The sequence below is a fragment of the Parasteatoda tepidariorum genome, chromosome 7 (genome assembly GCF_043381705.1).
Source record: "Parasteatoda tepidariorum isolate YZ-2023 chromosome 7, CAS_Ptep_4.0, whole genome shotgun sequence".
NCBI classification, from domain to species: Eukaryota; Metazoa; Arthropoda; class Arachnida; order Araneae; family Theridiidae; genus Parasteatoda; species Parasteatoda tepidariorum.
In genome coordinates this window covers 66,769,669-66,789,173 of record NC_092210.1, presented here as the reverse complement: position 1 = coordinate 66,789,173, position 19,505 = coordinate 66,769,669, and the positions used below count along the sequence as shown (strand labels likewise).

The 19,505-nt window shown below is 28.8% G+C and overlaps 1 protein-coding gene across 1 annotated transcript in view; it reads left to right on the top strand.

The window, feature by feature from the left end:
* The window catches only part of LOC107445508 (anoctamin-7), a 30,053-nt gene that overhangs the window by 2,651 nt on the left and 7,897 nt on the right, over positions 1-19,505 (top strand). The window contains exons 3-13 of the mRNA XM_043045780.2: positions 1,599-1,680; positions 3,656-3,759; positions 7,685-7,754; positions 9,774-10,092; positions 10,239-10,336; positions 10,605-10,816; positions 11,721-11,876; positions 12,773-12,809; positions 14,038-14,147; positions 15,390-15,523; positions 18,978-19,146. Of these exons, the coding sequence (XP_042901714.1) occupies positions 1,599-1,680; positions 3,656-3,759; positions 7,685-7,754; positions 9,774-10,092; positions 10,239-10,336; positions 10,605-10,816; positions 11,721-11,876; positions 12,773-12,809; positions 14,038-14,147; positions 15,390-15,523; positions 18,978-19,146 (1,491 nt within the window). The remainder of the gene's footprint in view (positions 1-1,598; positions 1,681-3,655; positions 3,760-7,684; positions 7,755-9,773; positions 10,093-10,238; positions 10,337-10,604; positions 10,817-11,720; positions 11,877-12,772; positions 12,810-14,037; positions 14,148-15,389; positions 15,524-18,977; positions 19,147-19,505) is intronic.

Here is a 19,505-nt window from a genome sequence, read left to right as displayed (position 1 = left end):
TAATGAACGCTGCGTTCATTTTTTTGTCATAAATATTTTAAAATTATGCTTGAAATATTGCACAACATGAAATCTATTGCATTATAATAACTTGTTAAAATGTGTTTAGATATCTCCAGCTTCATTCAAATATAGCTCGTTAAATATGCAATTTTTTGGAAAGATTTTGTATGCATGATGACTTTTTGGTATCATTTTATATTTCTCAATTTCAAATTCTTATTTGTGAAGTAAAATATGAAAGCAATAAATTAGATAATAATACATAATTTTTGGGTGATAAATTATTCTGTATTTATATATTGTAAGTTCTTAAAGATTTAAAATATTTATTTTAGGTGCATAGGAATTTGGTTAGTAAATGCACACTTTATACACTGTAAAACACTCCTGATAAAATTAAACAAAGTTCCGGAACTTTGGGTGCATCATCCGTAAAATTTATTTTTTAAGGAAAAATATTACACTGTAATTTTTACATTAATACTTATTTAATAAGAGTGATTCGGTGATTTTGTGTAGTTTTTGCTGGAAAAATTACTGTATATCAAGTCTTTTGCTCTTTAACATGTTTCGGTAAAAATGTATTTTAAGGTACAAAGTATCGGCACCCTGAGTTCCGGAACTTTTTTCTGTAATTTGATATAGATTTTTTTAGCATAGCTAAGTGAAGCGGTTAGACAGATTAAATAGATACTACAAGCTATAAGAGTACCAAATCTGCCTATAACTTAATTTTGAAAAGATTGTTAGTTTTTCAAGAAAACTACTGATATAAAAGAAGAGTTGTTTGTGTTTACTTTCTTTTGTTAGTTTCTTAATACTTGTAGGGGATTAGAAATATTTATACTTTATCCGCATCTTTTTTTCTCTAAATTTTTGCCACGTGATTAGATTTTTTCATTTATTTTCTTTATATTTTTTCAGATTTCGTATCTTTCTCAGAATTTTGATTTTTTTTATAGACTCCTTATATTGGGATTATCTAATAAGGGTTGTATAACAGGGAAAAATAAAATCTTCAGTTAAAAATTACGATGTTTGTTCGTGATCTTAAAAACTACCTATTAATTTTTTTTGAAACAATCTCTGTTTCATTTATTGAGCAGATAGATTGAGGGTAGGGTTTTATTGCCCTAAATCTCCTCTGAAGAAAAATAATTGATTTAAATTAATATTTTATGGCATTAGGCACCACTGATAGAATGAATCAATTACATACCTATACCTATATGAATTATATTACCTGTATGAATTTTAGGGCCACCATCATCACTACATTAATCTGGGATAAATAGTCTTAGAATAATTATTAAATACTTTTATTAAAATTTTAGAAATTTTAATAACCATTTCTTTTTATTAAAGTCTGTACTTATTGAGTGTTTCCTATGTATTTCTTTCCTTTCTTTTTTTTAATTCTTTTCTCTTTTTAGACACATAGTGTAAAGATTAACAAATGTATTTCGGGAAAATAACCGAGATTTACTTACCTGATGAATGATATCAATTTCAAATTCAGGAATGTAACTACAAACTTATTGCTTACTTATTTTTAGTGAACATTTTTTTTATGAAATGTGCATTTGTTATTATAGCTAGTTTTACGTAATCCTTTGGAAAAGGAAGATACGATTATTTCAAAAAAGATGAAGAAACTACTTGGAGGTGTTGAAATAGGTACACTTATCTCACATTAGAATTTTATAAATATTTTTATACAGATATGGGATGATTTTAATAGTTAATTTAAATATTCTGGATTGAAATTTTTAAAATATATAACAGATATATAAAATATTAGATGTTTTGGAAATTTTTTTGAATTAAAGTTTGCTATTAGAATGCACTACAATTTCAAAATTCCCTTAATTTTAAAGTCTAATTCTTATTTTAAATTGTGGAAAGATCACATTTATCTCATTAAAATATATACGATATTTGATTTGAATTCAAAGTTTCATTTTTTAAGGAACCACTATAACAAAACTTTACATATTTCAATAATAAAATAAATATATTGTATATAAATTGTAAACATATTAACAATTTCTTAGTTAAATTAATAATATAACGTTTTGTTAATTAAAATTAGCAATTTTTTTATTACTACAAACAAAATAATAGCTTCATAAGGTATTCGTTCAATAGATTTTTTTAAAATTTTTTATTTTAAACCAAGAATGGACAACAGTTTAGAAACAGTGTTACTGTCTGAAGAAAAATAAATTGTGCATGACACTTATAACTTTTCTAGCCAAAACTAAAGTGTAAAAGAAGTGTTTAAAAGAAATTTATGGGTTGTTTAGGAAATTTTTATGCAAATAGCATATTTTGTTTTGTTACTGTTAGTCGCTTGACTGAAAACTTAAGCTTCATTGTTAACACACACTTTTAAAGAATCAGCCAGTTTGGTTCCGCATAATCTAAAAACTTATAATATATATATTAACACAATAAAGACTAAAAAGGATAAAAGAAGAAAAGAGAGAGTTTGAGGAAGAAAACTAGAAAAAATAACAATAAGTTTTGCTTACAGAGTATAAGCTGCAAGTACATAGAACTCATAAAAAAATAAGTTAAAAGTATAGAAATACTAGAGTGAAAAAATATTTCTTAAAAGAGAAAAAAAGTTATTGTATATTTATTAAAATAAATATATTTAAAAATATTTAAAAGTAAAAAAAATTAAAAAAAACCCGAAAGCACAATAAGGAAAAGATATAATCTAGTCCTCAGCTCACACGATTATATCCGCAAAAAAGAGTACTTCCTAATATTGTAATAATATAGCCAAAGCAAAATATATCCTCACACTATTGTATTGATATATTTTGCCTTGACAATATTGCTTTGCTTTGATATTGATTTTCTTTGGCAATACAATATTAAAAAGTATTGTTTTTCTCGGATTTAATCATGGGAGCTGATGACATGATCTTTAACATATCACATGACATGATCACATATCTTTAACTTATTTCGTTTTCTAGCTTAATTTTTTATTAAATTTTAAACAAGTTTAATTAGATATTTAATTGTTGCACTTCGTTTAATGCAATTTATATAATTGCGTATTAAAATGCATGAATTGTGATACGTAACTTGTATGCAATTAGAAGTTGCTTGATGGTACGTATTTTTGAATTTCAGGATAATTCTGATCACTTGCAGTTGAAATGAAGTTTTTATAATTTGCTATCAACGGAATTATTATTTCTAGCATCGAATATTAATTACTTTTACTGAATGTTCATTATATAATTAAGCCATGAAATTTAATTTATGATTGCTTTCAGAAAGCTTTAATAACTTATTTTTGCGATGTGCTGTGAAGATAATAGTTTTTTTGTGTTGTGTTATACAGAAGAAAGTGAACGATTTTGTGAAATAAATACTTATTGTTTTAAGACTTAAATGGAGATTTTTGATAAATATGTATCCAGGGCTTTTTGATAATTTGTTTAAAAATTTCTAAGCATAAAACACAAATAAATAATTCTTTCGCATATTATCAATTATTTGTATAGCTGAGAAGAAAATTATGTATGAAATCGAATTGAACATTGTCTATTCAAACTTTATTATGTTTCAGAATTAATTATGGTTTAAAAATTTTTATTTTCATTAACTGATGTTTTTTTAAATTTTCAAGGGACACAAATAACAGCCCCTTTTCAAAGTAAGCGTCAAAAATTATTTAGAAATCAGAGTGATAAAAATGATCCCATTCTTCCGTCTTCAATAAGATGTTTGTTGGTAAGTAATTAATCGTTTTATAAAGTTAATTGTAATTGCTATTCTATGTCTCAAAATATTAAACACCTTCCTATATTAACAGAAAATAATTTGAAAGATTAGAATTCACTCATCCGGTTTACATTAAAGTTATGAAAATTTTAAAAATCGTTTAAAATTACTTTTAAAGCTTATCTCCAGAAACCTTTAATTCAATACCTTAAAGAATTCTGTCATTTTAAAAATCTTTGATCAAAAGTATTAGCTATCATAGATCAGCTTTCAATCAACTGTTTATCGAAGGAAACTATTCAAATTATACATATAAATAGCTAAAACTCAATAATATCATCAACAAAGTAAAATTGATCATAATTTTTCTTAAAGATTGAGTGAATTGTTTTAAAAGTTTCATTTCAGAATAAAAGGAGCTCAATTTACTGAACTTTGCTTTCTTGTCCCATTAAAATATAAACTATAACGTAATTTCATACAATTTGAATAATATACAAACCATAGAGCTGTAATACAAATAGAGCAAGCCCACTGTTAAATTTCCCCATCTCTCTTTGTTCCAAATACTTGACTCCTTACAGTCACGTGCTCACTCTTTTTCAGCGATTTTGGTGAAAAGTGAAGGGCATCGTCTGACCGTTGAGATAGGTTTTCTTTTCTGGTAGAATCGTATTCTGTATTTATACAGTCAATGGACGAAAGTTGAAAAGCTTGAGGATCGTTATGATTAGCCGAACAATAAAATGGATCTTTTTCCGACACGAATCTTAATTTTTGAATGGTTTTGAAAACTGTAAAAATAAAAAAAAATTCATCAAATCAACGATCAATTTGTTTCAGTAGCTTTCAGGAAAATCTGTAACAGCCCTGTTATTAAGTTATAAATACTATTATAATTATTATAACATATTAAGTTATAATTGTTATTATTCTGTAAGTATTATTTTGATACATCCCAGTATAATAATTTAATATTGTTTTATCGATATTTAAATACATAAAAAACATATTTTAATTTTAATCCAACATAAATTTTATAATCGTACTACGTCTTGTGAAATCATGGATATCTTTTCAGGTATTTTGCAACCCTGAAAATATTTACAAAAAAGGATTTTTAAGATCTCAGGGAGACGAAAAATAAGACTTGGAAATAAAAAGGAGCTATATTATCTTCAAAAACTATTAAAAAAAACTCGTTTTACTGTTTTAAAATTTCCGATTTTACTTAAACACAAGCTGTGAAAGGGTAAAGCAGTTTAATATCACTGCCAAATTTCTCATTTTTTTCATGTAGCAATGTAATTAAAAAAGAAAAGGAGATTTCAATTTTAAAAGATCTAATGATTTAATCAGAGAGCTTATAATTAAGTGTTAAAAATCTTTGCCCTACATATCGAATGGTTTTGCAATAATCTTCCATAACCCTCTACAAGAACATATATTTTATTAACTAAATTAATTCAAAACAAGCTAGTGAAAATTAAAAAAGTTTGAGAATTATTTTTCTCAAAAGTATTATAGAGGCTAAAAAAATGCAACATAAATAAACAAAGAAAAGGAAAGGAACAATGTCCCCGAAACTTCACCTACTACATTTTAGCTCTGTAATTAAAAAAATGATGCATTAATAATGAATAATTTTACATAAGAATGACTTTATGGTTAAGTTGTTCTTTTATTCCTTTATATTTACTTTAAAAGTAGTTGTAAAAGTACAAATTTGGATTTTAGAATTAACATAATGGAATGATCGGAAATATGTTTTATCAAAAGAAGAACATCCTTAATATTCTTTTATGTAATGAATAAAACAATTGTATTTCCAAAATTAGATAAATTGACTTACGTCCAAAATGTATAAGATCCTTTTTTAGTAATTTTCTGTGCAACCAAATGCGACACAATAAACCGCCATATTTTAAGATTTTTGGTTTTAAAATTCCAGCATCACTACTTCTTCCGTTGAAATAACGAAAAGAAGAGAAAGTTAAGAAATACTCTCTTTCGATTCGGTCTGCAATCCTGTGGTTTCATTATGTGGACAGAACTTATCGTGGTGTGCGCGCTCTAATATATTTCGCATCAAAGATATAAACCACAGATAATAAGAGAATTTTTCGCAAACGTTGAAAGTGGAAAAATTAAAATTCGACCCCTGCTTTGACATTGGTAAAATAGCTTCGTTAAAAGCAAACTCTTTCATTAATATTAAAATCATATATATACACCGAAGAGCCATTACATTATGACCACCCTGATAATAACAAGTAGGACCACCTTTAGCCGTCAAAACTGCTAGCACCCGCCGTGGCATTGATTCCACAAGGTGCTGATAGGTAGTCTGCAATATCTGGTACCAAGCGCTCACCAACTGGTCCTGCAACTCCCTCACATTCGAGGGGGTAGCGTGGCAGCACGAATTTGATTTTCCAAGTAGGACCACAAATGCTCTATTGGCTTAAGGTCAGGTGAATTTGGGGTCCAAAACATGATTTGAAAGTCACTGGAATGTTCCTCGACGATTCGACCCTTATGACACAGTGCATTATCCTGTTGGTAAACACCATCCCCTGCAGGAAAAACTGTTGCCATGAATGGGTGAACCTAGTCTGCAACTATGTTCAAGTAGCTTACAGACGTCAGGGATTGTTCTATGAGGATTATGGGTCCTAATGTGCCCCATGAAAACATTGTTCCTGGGCGAGAAACCATGAAAACCTGGGCGAGCCCATTGTTATAGATGGAAGGTGGTCATAATGTAATGGCTCTTCGGTATCTATGCGGTATGCTAATTTTAATTTTTTACTCGCGCTAAATGGCTAACCCATTATGAATGTTAAACTCCGTGGGTCTTGTAATTTTGAATCCAACCCAGAAGGTAAGGGATCTCTTGAATAAAGCATTAGGACAAATTAGCCTACGTGTAGGAATTTTTGTTGAAACTAAACCGCATTTGCATTAAATCGAAAGGAAAATCACGAAAACGTTCAAGAGTGAGCCCGATGGCAAGGTGATTTTAGCTGATGAAACCTGTACCACTGAGGGTATTTAACGCCAGCACTGCTCAATCATCGCTAGGATTTTAACCTGGGTAACTTCACTGCAAGGCGTGAGCTCTATCCTTTGAGCCACGACTCCCGTGGGCTAATTTTATTTTTATTTTGTGAAACGCGCTGAACATCTACCTCGATTCAGAGTTAACGACTATCAATGTTCAACTCCGTAGTTTTAGTCATTTTGAGCTCAACCCAGTAAACAAGGGAACTCATAGATCAAGCATTGGTTATTTTCAAACTGGTTCATCACATCTCGTTCTTTTCGTATCATCTCCGTCCTATTGCACTGAGATAGGCTGATTAGAAAAATTTACAATATTTCCTAATCAATCTGATAATTTTTAAGTCTATTCAACGATCACAATTACCTTTAGGCTAATTTAAAAAATATAATTCACAGCTCAATTAGCCTAGCTAATTATAAGATATTTGCCCACAATAGTGAAGCCTTAACTCAATGAGTGATGTTCCGGCTAATTAAAAAAAATCGAATAAAAGAAAAGGTGTTAAAATTAGCACCTGCTTGCTATTCAAAGAATCGAAGAAATAAAAGTCCATTCCACTTTGCATAAATGAATTTTGGCTGTTTGAGTAATTCATCTCATACTTTCTATTTAGCTTAGAGGTGCATGGCTGATTCTTGTAAGCCTTAAGTATTAGGTTGAATAGAAAATTCGGGAGACATATAAGCATGGATTAGCCTAAATTTTGTTTATCATCTAAGATTTGAAGCTATTTATTCGATTGTAAAGTATTTTCTTTCCACTTGATTCTTTGTTATAAGATTTCTTACGTTTTTGAGTTAATAAAATACATACCTGTATGCTTTTTCTCAGTATTTATATTTTATGTTTACTTCCCTTTTATTTCAGGTACATAATATTATTACAACGTTAAATGTTTCGAAATATAGGGAAAACGGGGAGTTACCTGAAAAAATTGGTAGGTTTGTTATTATCTTCTTAAGAAAAAAGATTATGTATCTTAGTAGTTAAATGAATTTTAAAATACCATATACTTTTGAAATAATTAAATTTCAGAACTCTATGGAATACGTTATTAAGCATTTTGAGGTGGTTCAATTAAAAGTGTTTTTCAAAATTTGTCAGCGATATTCCTGACAAGTGATGATGTACAATTCGCAAAATAAAAAACGAACCACCCTTAGTGATTTTTGATCAAATGGTCAGATCTTCAGGTTCTAGGACTCAATCTTAATGGTTCGATGAGGGAGGGACCTCAAATATGCTAATTAATAAGTGCAGGTGATATTTTAAGTTATGAAATCAAACACAAAAACGTACTTTCTCTGAATGAACAGATCTTTTTTTTCCGCGGATTCGGATTTTCGACCTCCAAAATCTAGAGGGTAGCAGCAACCTGGTAAATATTATCCCTAAAATTTGGAAGGAAGAGCACTCCAAAATTTGGAACCCTAAATATTAATTTTACTATTTGTGTCCTTCGGTGTATCACGAGAAATTTTTAAATGGAAAACTTATTGCGCACAAGTATAAAATTTATTTATCCAAAGATAATTCCATGCAAAAAAAAATTTTTAATAAACAATAAGAATTTTTTATTATTTTATTTAATAATTTCGGAAAAATTTTGAAGTGTAAGGTACAGAATTTTTTGCATCATTTTAAAGAATGCAATTTTACATGGCAAAATACAAAATTTGTGTGAAATTGGTTGAATTGAATTTTAAATAAGCATTGAACTTGAAGATTCGCTCATAAGATCAAAAATAATTAAAGGTGCTTCATTTTGTATTTTGCTCGCTGTACATGATAATTTATATTTGCTGAATAAATTTAAAGGAATAATTTAAGAAATAAAATAGTAACAGAAAATAAAAATAATAATATAACGTTGAGGTATATAGACTAGTTTTTTTCAAATTTTATGTAATACTAGGAGGCTTCGCCCCCTGCTCGCTGGCGCTCGCCAACCCCCGGGACTGCTTTCGCAGTTCATTTCGGATTGCTTCGCAATCCGATGCTCGCTTTGCTCACTCATTGGATACGTTCTTAACGTCTAGCTTTTGTATACTTTTTTGAACACTGAAGTTCCGAAAACTTTTCACTGTAGAAAATTCTAAACCTGTACATTTCAATATTAATTTGAAATTGCAAACAGTTCACATATTTTTCTTAATCACACTATTCTAAATTTCAGTTGTTGAGAAAAGTAACTGTTGTAAGTTTTGTTTTAAAGTCTTTCCCACCAGAGGGCTAAAACCATGTGTTGTAAAACAATATGAAATAGTACTGAACGCTGGATGTAAAGCATCGGCTTCGATGAAGATAATTTTGATAATTCGGTGAGAATTCACCCGATTAGACATATTATGCTCACTACGTGCTCTTGCGCGTCGAAGCCTATCAATTAAAACGTATTAGCGTTTTATATAACATGGATGAGCCATATGATGCTCACTACGTGCTCTTGCGCACCGAAGCCTATCAATTGAAAATGAAAACTGTTGCCAGCGCGAGAAAAGAAATATCATCGGTTTTATTGATACATACATACGTACGTATTAGCGTTTTATATAATATAGATTTAAAAACAAGTTATCGGAACTAATCGGATACCTTTCTCTGTAAAAAATTGTACCTTATTATTATTTTTTTATACCAAAAACACGTTTTAAAAGTACAACTAAACACTAAATAAACACGTGGTTTCAAATAACTTTGGGAATGCCGATTCCGTGACGTAGCACCGATTGACTAACTATACTTTAAAATAATTAAAAAAAATTGAGGAACTGAACATTGTCTTGTTTCAAATTTCATTAAAATAAAATAAATAGTTTAATTATTGGTTTGAAACGTTTTTTGTTATCACGATTATTTCTTAAATATTTTACCTGTTATGACGTCATACAAAAATGGTTCATACAGTTCATGCGCTTGGACTGCTCTCACTTAATAATGCTATTTTTAATTGCAGATTTACCATATCTATTAAAAGAAAAAGTGTTCAAAAGTGCTTTCCCTCTCCATGATCCATCAGTTCTGGAGCGTACAAGTCTTTCTGTGATAAACATGCATTCCAAAGAAGGGCATGAAGTTAAACCAAAGGAAGATCTTAGACAAGAGATTGATAAGAAATTGAGTAAATTTTGCAGCAAGCAACCTGTTCAGGAGGTGCGGGATTATTTTGGTGAAAAAATAGCTTTTTACTTTGCATGGGTGTCGACGTTTACAGCTTCACTTTGGTTTCCAGCAGTTCTTGGTATCGGCGTTTTCATATTCGGAATCTTTCAGCAGTAAGTAGCTTTTAAGAATATTTTGGTGAATAAAAAGGGAACATCATTGAAAATTTTGAATTAAATCAAATTTTTTTATACATAATTTGAGATAATTCTAAGAGAGTGAAGATAAAGATTGTGTTTAAACTTTTCTTTCTTTTCAGCATTGGTGATATAAGAAAAATGGACATAACACAATTTATTAGATCCACTGGATATAACGACTTGACTCCTTTATTTGCGATCATCATTTGTCTTTGGGGTAAGAAAACTAGTCTTTTTTTTTAAAAAAAAAAGTCATTTTAGATAACATTAAAAGATGATTTTAATACCTTTTTTACTTATTAAATAGTCACATTTTCAAAAACATGTTATGGATAATTGTACATAAAGAGTTTTTTTTTGTTAAGTCATTGGACTTAAACGGGAAAAAAGTATTTTCGAAACAGTATTCTAATGATGCTATATTTTCAATTTAAATTCACTGGAAAATTATTTATTTGTAATGAATTCTTCAATTGTTCTTCCAGGAACTATATTTACAGAAGTTTGGAGAAGAAAACAGATTTCACTCGCAAGACAGTGGCACGTGGACAATTATGAGAATGTAGAGCCTGATAGACCTTTGTTCCGTGGTACCAAGACACAAATCAACCCTTTCACTCTACAACCATTAGTCTATTACCCATTTCGAAGGAGAATGCTGCATTATCTTTTCTCTATTTTAGTCACGGGTATTATGGTACGTTGCTATTCTTTTCCATCAGGCTAATTGGTCGTATAGACTATTTTTCCACAAGCAATATAGTACAAAATATCTTTTATGTGATAGTTGTCAAGAATTGAAAAATAGGACTATAGGTCTAAGAGGAGGAAACTGTCAAGTCAATGCCTCAAGTAGTTAAAATTCGTGATCGCTGCTATGGATCGAACGTGGAGGTTGGCTGGGCATGTCAGAGACACTGATCAACACCTCCTAGAAGAAGGAAAGCCTCAGCCAACACCTCCTAGATAAGAAGGAAGGCCTCAGCAAGGAATTAATCTAGTAGTCCGATGTGACGAAGTTATCTGCGCAGTAGATGAAAAATAAGAAAGATGTCATTACGTCCCGGGTACTAAGCAGCGCAGTGGTTGAAATTACGAAATATGTCATTACGTTTGGACTACTAAAGGACATTTATTATAACCCGTGCTGAGGCCTGCTCTTTTCTAGGAGGTGTTGCACTAATACGCTGGAAGGTTTCGGAGAAAATTTGGTTTATTTAAAATTCTAAAGTTTGTAGGCAAAGTTTGTCCAGGAGGTGATTTTGCATTCAGTGGCATTTAACGCGGAGCTTGTTTGAATTTTTTTTAAATAAAAAAAAAGAAAGAAAGAAGAAAATAAGTCGATGAGAAAAGGGTTGAGTATGTGGCTGGATTTTTCTCGTAGCATCTACACTTTCTTCCTCACTTAATTATTTGTTTACGAATCCTAGTGTAAACAAAATTATTTCAGGACGTATATATTAAGGGTAGTCATTACGGAGCATCCTGTTTATATTGATCTCGTTTCATTTTACTGCATTTCTACCCAAATATTCTGAGATATTTTCAGTAATACATCTAAATAATACATTATTTTTTAATACATGAATTGTTTTTTGCAGGTTTGGGTTGTAATCAATAGCGTAATGATTGTGAATTTCAGTTATTCAGAGTACTTCTGCCCCGATACTGAGAATACAGATAATGCATGTGGGTTTTTTCTGTCGACATTAGTTCCTTTAATACTCAATGCTGTATCCATTAAGTTTCTAGGAAAGGTTAGTAGCTTTGAAAGTGTGTACTATTCAAATTTTCAGGCTAATTAATACTTATATTATGTTTAGTTTTTAGGTTTTCAGATTAACTCATAATTTTTTTTTCTAAACCAAATTTTTTTAAAAGGAATACTTGAACATAATGATAGTAATTTCCTTGTAAATGTACTTTTAAAAACATTATTTTGCTAACTTTGTTAAGTTCTTCATAAATTAGCAGTAAAAAGATAAAAAGATAAACTTGATCAACTTAAACTCGTTTTATATTCATATAGTTTTATTGAAGTATTTAAGTTTTTCAGAACTAATTTAATGCAAACTTTTGATGTTTTACCTTTTTGACCGTATATTATATTTTATTTTTATTATATTTTAGAATTAATTTTACACATTTAGAAATTCGTTACCGAAAACAAGCAAATTTGGATAAATAATTCTAAAATTTATTTGATTAGTGACAGGCAAAATGATTAAAAACTAATTCTGATAAACTAAAACCTGTTCTTAAATCATGCGACTGGGTTTTAGTAAACTAATTGAAATATTCGTATTTTTTTAGTTAGCTTCAAATAATCTTTTGATGTTTTAATCTTTTGACCATATCTTCTTAATAATTTGCTAAATTTTGCACTAAATTTTGCACGTAAGAAATAAAATGTGAAAGGAAATATTTGCTTAAAATTAACAGTTAACATGACAAACATAATTTAATACGCTCCGCTGATGAATAATTTTAAAAATATTCTTGTGTTAAATATATATATTTTAACTGTATCGAGGGATACTTATATATTTATTTCACTGCATCTAGGTATCAAACTTCCAAAAAATAGTATTTTTCTTACTTAAATCTTTGAGCTTTTGTTTGATAGTTTATAGTAACTCTTTTTTTTTTTTAGATTTATGAGATCATAGCAATCAAACTTACAGACTGGGGTAAGAAAATATCTTTGGTTATCTCTTAAGATATCTGCTTAATATCCTACAGAATTTAAAAATTATGACTCGTTTTAATAACTTATATTTTATTAGCAAACTTATCAAACAATTATTTCTAATTAAAAAAGAAAAAAAATGATATTCAATTTTCCCACTTAAAAGAATAATTTATAAAACTGCAGTATTTCAAAAGCTATTTTATTATATAATTATTATCATCTGATAATTAAACAAATTTATTCGAATTATTTTAAGTTTTCAAAGTAAAAAGAAAAGCGTGGAAAGAATAAACGTAAATGATATCCTTATAGGATCTATTTTCGCCAAACCTAGAATAACATTAACATGTTTTTACTACGTTTTTATTTGCTCACTTTTGTGGTTTTGATGATGGTATCTCGCAATCAAAATTTGAACCACTTTTCATTTAGCTAAAGCAATCAAATCTCAATTAGAGCTCCATGCCTGATGAAAATGAAAGTTTCATTTGTTACCTGAGCACCCACAACAAATTTTGATTGTCATTTTATCGCCAAATGAAATTTAACGTTGAACGCATATAATATATACGTTATATTTATTTACTGCTTCTTGAAATGTAAACAATTTCTTATAAAAGATAAATAGGGCTTAAACTTATTTCATATTCTTATTTTTATTAAGTCACTCCCGAATGCATCAGTTAGTACTCACCTTAATTCACTAAAAAGTTACAGTTGGCGAAAAATTTCTAAGCTTTGCAAAAATTAATAAATAAATAAATAATAATTATAATTTATTAAATTATTTGAAATAACTATTTTATTGATTGTCGTTAATAAGTTAAAATAAATAATGTGGACGCCTTTTAAATAAAATCAATCAAATGAACTACAAGTTCTATAGATGAATGACAACAAATATAAAACTTTAATCTTTTAATAACTAATAATTTAGCATCAAAAACGGATTCTAAAAATTATAATTCTAAATTACAACAAAAAAGAACAACAACAAAAACTATCTCAGGTTGCCACGCAACCTAAAGTGAAATATTAAAACAATTAAATCTAAAGAAAATTAAAGGTGGCGCTTCTGTCAAATATAAATACGTTAATGACTTAAAATCTTGTTGATAATTGCTAAATAAATTATAACATTGATAATTGTTAAATAAATTATTTCCCTTGATTTTTTATATATTTCTTATAAAATATGTTTCATAGATTTGAAACCTGTTTTGCAGAAAACCACCAGACTTTAAGCGCACATAGTGATCATCTCATAATTAAACTATTTGTGTTCCAATTTTTCAACTCCTACACATCTCTATTTTACATGGCTTTATACAGCAATGTAAGTACATTTAATTCTCTTAATCAAGCAAATTATCAAACTAATAAAATAATGTAACATATACTTGTATTACTTGATTGCTGTAAAATAATAAGCCACGAAAAAGAAACTGAAACTGCGCAAACAGGAAAGAGCACTCCCCCCCCCCAGAGCCTTTACCTAAAGATTTCAGCTGTAACTCTTATAACTGATTTAATTTTGAATATTTCACATTAAGAAGAATAAATAATGATAAATATTTTAAATTTTCTTTACATTAATTTAAAAACCAAACAGTATTTATATCAAAGTTCATTATAGTCATGTAACTTGTTTTTACTCCTATGATTGATTAAATATTAAACCTGAACGTTTAATACGTTTTTTGTTTAATATCCCTTTTTTATTAAAAAGGGAATATTAATGTTTTGTTTTATGGGGGATGTTTTTTTTTTAAAGTGTGAAGAGTAAAAGCGTTTTATGACTTGTAAATGTTTTAAATAAATCGTGTAATATTTGGAGAAGTTTTTGCTTTTGGTTTCTTAAATTTAGTCTTGTAGTTTATATATTTATTTCGATAATTTAAATAAATGTAAAAACTGGAGGCTTTTAGCCATAGTGAGATCTTCTTTTTAAATTTTTGAAAGTATTTTTTATACAAAAAAAAAAAATTCAATCAAGTTAATCATTATATCTCATATGCGCAAAATGGTTTTATGCCTAAAATATCCTTGGTAGCAAATTTGCTTTGTTTAATTAGTAAAATCATAATATGCTTTTGAAAATAAATCTCGTTTCGATATTTTTTACATAAGCTTTTCTAAAGCCTTTGATACTATTGATTTTGGTATTGTTAAATAAATTGGTTATTGGAAATCTCGTTGGACTACTGTTTTTTTCATTTATGTAATAAATCTTTACATGCATACCTTGGAAACGCTAATTTTCTTGTAAGTTTACTAATTTATCAGGAGAACCTCACGTCTCACCTTTGCTCTTCATTTTATTGATAATTATAATCTCTGTCATGTTTTTAATGCTGATTTTTAGCTGTTTCCACAGGATTTGAAAGTTTCAAAGCTTATAAATATATAATTACGGATGAAATTAGTTTGCAACTAGACTTTTATATAATAAATCATATAATTTGGGAGATCTTAATATTAAAAAATGCTCACTGAGAAATGATCAAGTGAGAGTGCATGTGAAACACATAACATGTCACATCATCATACATAACATGTTATATATATTTATTTTCAGATTATAGAGCGCTACGACGGCTGGTTTGGAGCTTGCGTTGGAAAGAAAAACTACACCTCTCTTTTATCATTCCAGCTTCTAATTTTAATACTTTTCGATCCTCTACCGAAATTCATCGTGGACGTTATTTGGCCGTAAGTTTAAATTTTAGGTCATTATTACCGAATGAATATTCTTATTGACTGACTTTTCTATTCAATTTAAACAAAATTTTAAAAATAAAGTTTTTGTTTTACTTCAAGGATATCAATTTTCATATTTAATGAAATTTCTAGTATAGATGCTTAGATTCGTCAAACTAAGTTTTGCAAGGTTTAAGATTGAAAATCTTGAAGCATTAATAGTTATTATTAGGAAGACAACTGTTAATGCTTCAATGAGAAAAAGTTTAATGCTATAATAATGCAGCATAATGCTAATGTTTTAAGATAAATACTATAATGAGAAAAACTCATCATTTCACTGGTAAAATTTTATCTAAAAATTTGTTAAAACAAATTTAAAAAATTTAACTCCGATGCAACTCGAAATTTCTTGAAATTTTCTTGTAGATAAATAATATTGCACAGTAAAAATTTTAAATAACTTTTTTTAATCTCATATACATAAGAAAACGTAATCAGAATCTTGTTTAGTTTAAGGTTGCAGCATATATTTAGCAAAAATATTGTCTAAAATATTTAGTAGTAGTATTCTACTAAAATATTTTTTCTTCAAGAGTCTTATATTTTTTTGCTACAACTCACCATATAAGGGAAAAGTAAAAATTAATAATGCTAATAAAAATATTTATGCCAATAAAAATAGTATATTGCTGAAAATAGAAATTCTGTTATTATTCTCAGATTTTTAAGTATGTAAAAGTAAGAAAATGTGTTTTCTTAAATATTCAGCAAAACTTCAAATGGTATATTTGTTCAGTTGATTTATATTATTGTGAAAACAATTATTAATTTTCCATATTAATAAATTTATTATTTTCGAATTTTGGAAGAATTTCAAAACTATGTCCCCAAAAAAACTATAGAAGGTAAGAGTAGGAAAAATTTGTAATATCTACGCTTATCATGGTCCTAAAACCGATGGAATTTCTAATCACTCATTGGGCAGACGAAAAAACTGGGCTATAAACAGGTTTAAAATTAAAACTTAAAAAGGAACTCTTATGATAAAAAATTAGCTCTGCTATATTTTTGTAATGCATACGTAAGTTTTTTAATGCAAACTCTGCTGTATGTTTAAGAATTTACGAAAGTAGCACAATAATTTAAAGATAGATTTCGGGTAAAGATAGCCTGATTGGTTGGAAGTTGAACTCGCGTTAGTGAGAGCGGGAATTCAATCCCCGCCGACCGAAGACTCACTCCCGTGTTCTAAATGGTGACTGGTGCACCTTAAATCTGTGGGGGTCACAAAGTCCCCCAAGCTCCTATAACAAATCAATACGTCTGGGGGTACTGAATTGGAGATTGATCGTTCTCTGGTCCAGATCAAAATCATGGTCTGTGGATGAATGAATGCGCCCGGCTGGGAAATAGACTGTGACGTGTGTGTGTCTGAAATCGTATTCTTGGCCATAGATGACAAAAATTGATAAAAAACGAGAAACTCACGCTCTACCTTGAATTCTCTTTGTTTCCCAAGCAGTCTCGCTAGCTTGGAAAGTAGGCAATAGAAACAACAACAACAAGCCAGATTTCAGTTTTAATGATGCTTAGTAGCTTATGCATTAAAGAGAGGCTTTTTAATGACATTTCAGAGCAAAATCAATGAGACGATAGGCCAGAAATTCCCCGGAAAAAGAGTATGTAGACTTTCTAGGATGGGATTCCTTAATTCCATTAATTCCATGTCTCCTAAGCATCAAATACATGTAGAAATTTTTTTAAAAATAAATTTCCAGCATGATCGTATTTTTTCATATATTTAAATAGAGTAATGTTTCGTATCTTTTTAAGCTAATTTTTTGATACAACCCTGGTATATTACCTGTATTTTACATACTTTGTCACAATGCGTTTTTTCCCCTTCATTTTCTAATCTTTTTCTCTGGTATTTCTTTTACATATAGATAATTTTTTCCGAACTGTTTTAAAAAAAATTATACAATTGCTTTTTAGGAAATTACTTGTTTGAAAACAAATTCTTCTTCAACATTCCTATAGTCCTTGCTTGAATAAATTAAATATTGCTTTGACAATTAGATTTGAGGAGTTGTAAAAAACATTAAAACTAAAAAAAGTGTAAATTTTGAATCGAAATTTTTTACGTAGATTAAGGACTTTTTAACGTACTGAAAAGACAATTTGTTACTTGATACTACTTATGTTTGCTTTGTATGCAAGGAAACTGCGTTGTTGAAATGCAATTACCTTTACTACTTTTTTTATAAAAATTCTTAAACATTGCATTCATTTTGTTTGATGACACTGAGCTATTTCCTTACCTCTTCTGAAGCCAGGATAACCTGGCTGGTAGGACGTTGGATGAATGTCCGAGAGGTCGTGAGTTTGATCCCCGCTAGCCAAAAAAAGTGCACAGAATAGTGACTGGTAGTTAAATCTGTCTGAATTACAAATTTCTCGAAGTTCCCATAACAAATCAATACCTTTGGAGATGCTGAATCAGAGATAAGTCGAGCTCTGTTTCCGGTCAAAATTACGATCTGTGGATGGATGGTATGTGAATATGTCCTCCCTGCAAAACGGGATGTGACATATGTATGTTGTCTCTAGATCATCCTCAGGAATGATTTCCAAATCATTATCAATAGTTCATTGTGCAGCTCTAGGACAACGTAACTAAAAGTAGAGTACCGTTCCTCACCACAGCAAAATTCTTTTTATTTCATTTTTCAAAATATATTGAAATTTGGACCTTTTAATAAAAATTAAACAACAGGACTTGTGAAAGAGTAAGTTAAGTGATATTTTAGAGACAATTTTCATTTCTATGGAAAAACTCTATACATTTTAAGTTTATACTTACAAACTAAAATAAACAGGGAATGAAGCTGGATGTTTGAATTTTTCAAAATTCTGAATACTGTTTTCTATTTAAACTTAATGGAGGAACAAATTAAGTTAGATTTTAGTAGCAAACTTAAACTATATAAAAACATCAGCATGCACTTTAAACTTATTCTTTCAGCCTAATATAATCAGAGTGTAAGCGCCAAGATATTTCAGCATTTTCAAAATTCTACTAAACCTGTATTTTATTTAAGTTTATAGAAGGAACAGGTTAAGTGATGCTTTAGGGGCAAATTTGAAATATGTAAATATATATATATATATATATATTTTTAACTTTACGCTACCACCATAACGAAATGAAGAATAAACCAGGTTGCTTGAGTATATTTAAAAAAAATCCACTAAACATCTTTTCTACTAAGATTTACGAAAAAATATATAGAAATACTAGAAAGATGTTAAAAAATATATTCTCGCAATCTCTATAATACTTAGAATTTAGATGATCTTTTAACATGTTTTTCCATGAACTCTCAATTATGAGGATGCGAATCGAAATAAAAATTAATCCAATGCTTCATTTTTTTAAAACTGTTTTTAAACTGTTATATAGGTGTATAAAACGATGTTTTCACTGTACTAAAAATGCTAAAAGAGGGAGCATTTATCAGAAGAAGAGAGGGATTCAACAGTTTTTACTTAGAGAATTTCGTAAGAGCAAAGACGAAGATTTCCGATTGGGCGAGTTTTCTGAAAAGATGATTCAGTATGGTTATCTCATGGTAAGAATTATGTACACAATAACTCGAAATAATAGATTTTCGGTCATAAACTTTTATTTCATTTAAAATAATTTATATTTTTAATTATTTGGATGTAAGTTTTGTTTGAATTTGAGTTTAAACGAGCAAAATATTCAATTTAACATGTATTTTTAATATATTTATCAAGGAAATTATGCTAAATGTAACAGAAAACTTTAGTAAGCAAAGGAAAATTCAATCACGGCTTTTTAAGATAAAAAATCTATCATAGACGGAAAAACAAATTCTGGTAAAATTAAAGTATTGCATCTTAATGATATTTCTGGTGTGTATATATATATATATATATATATATATATATATAACATTACATAATA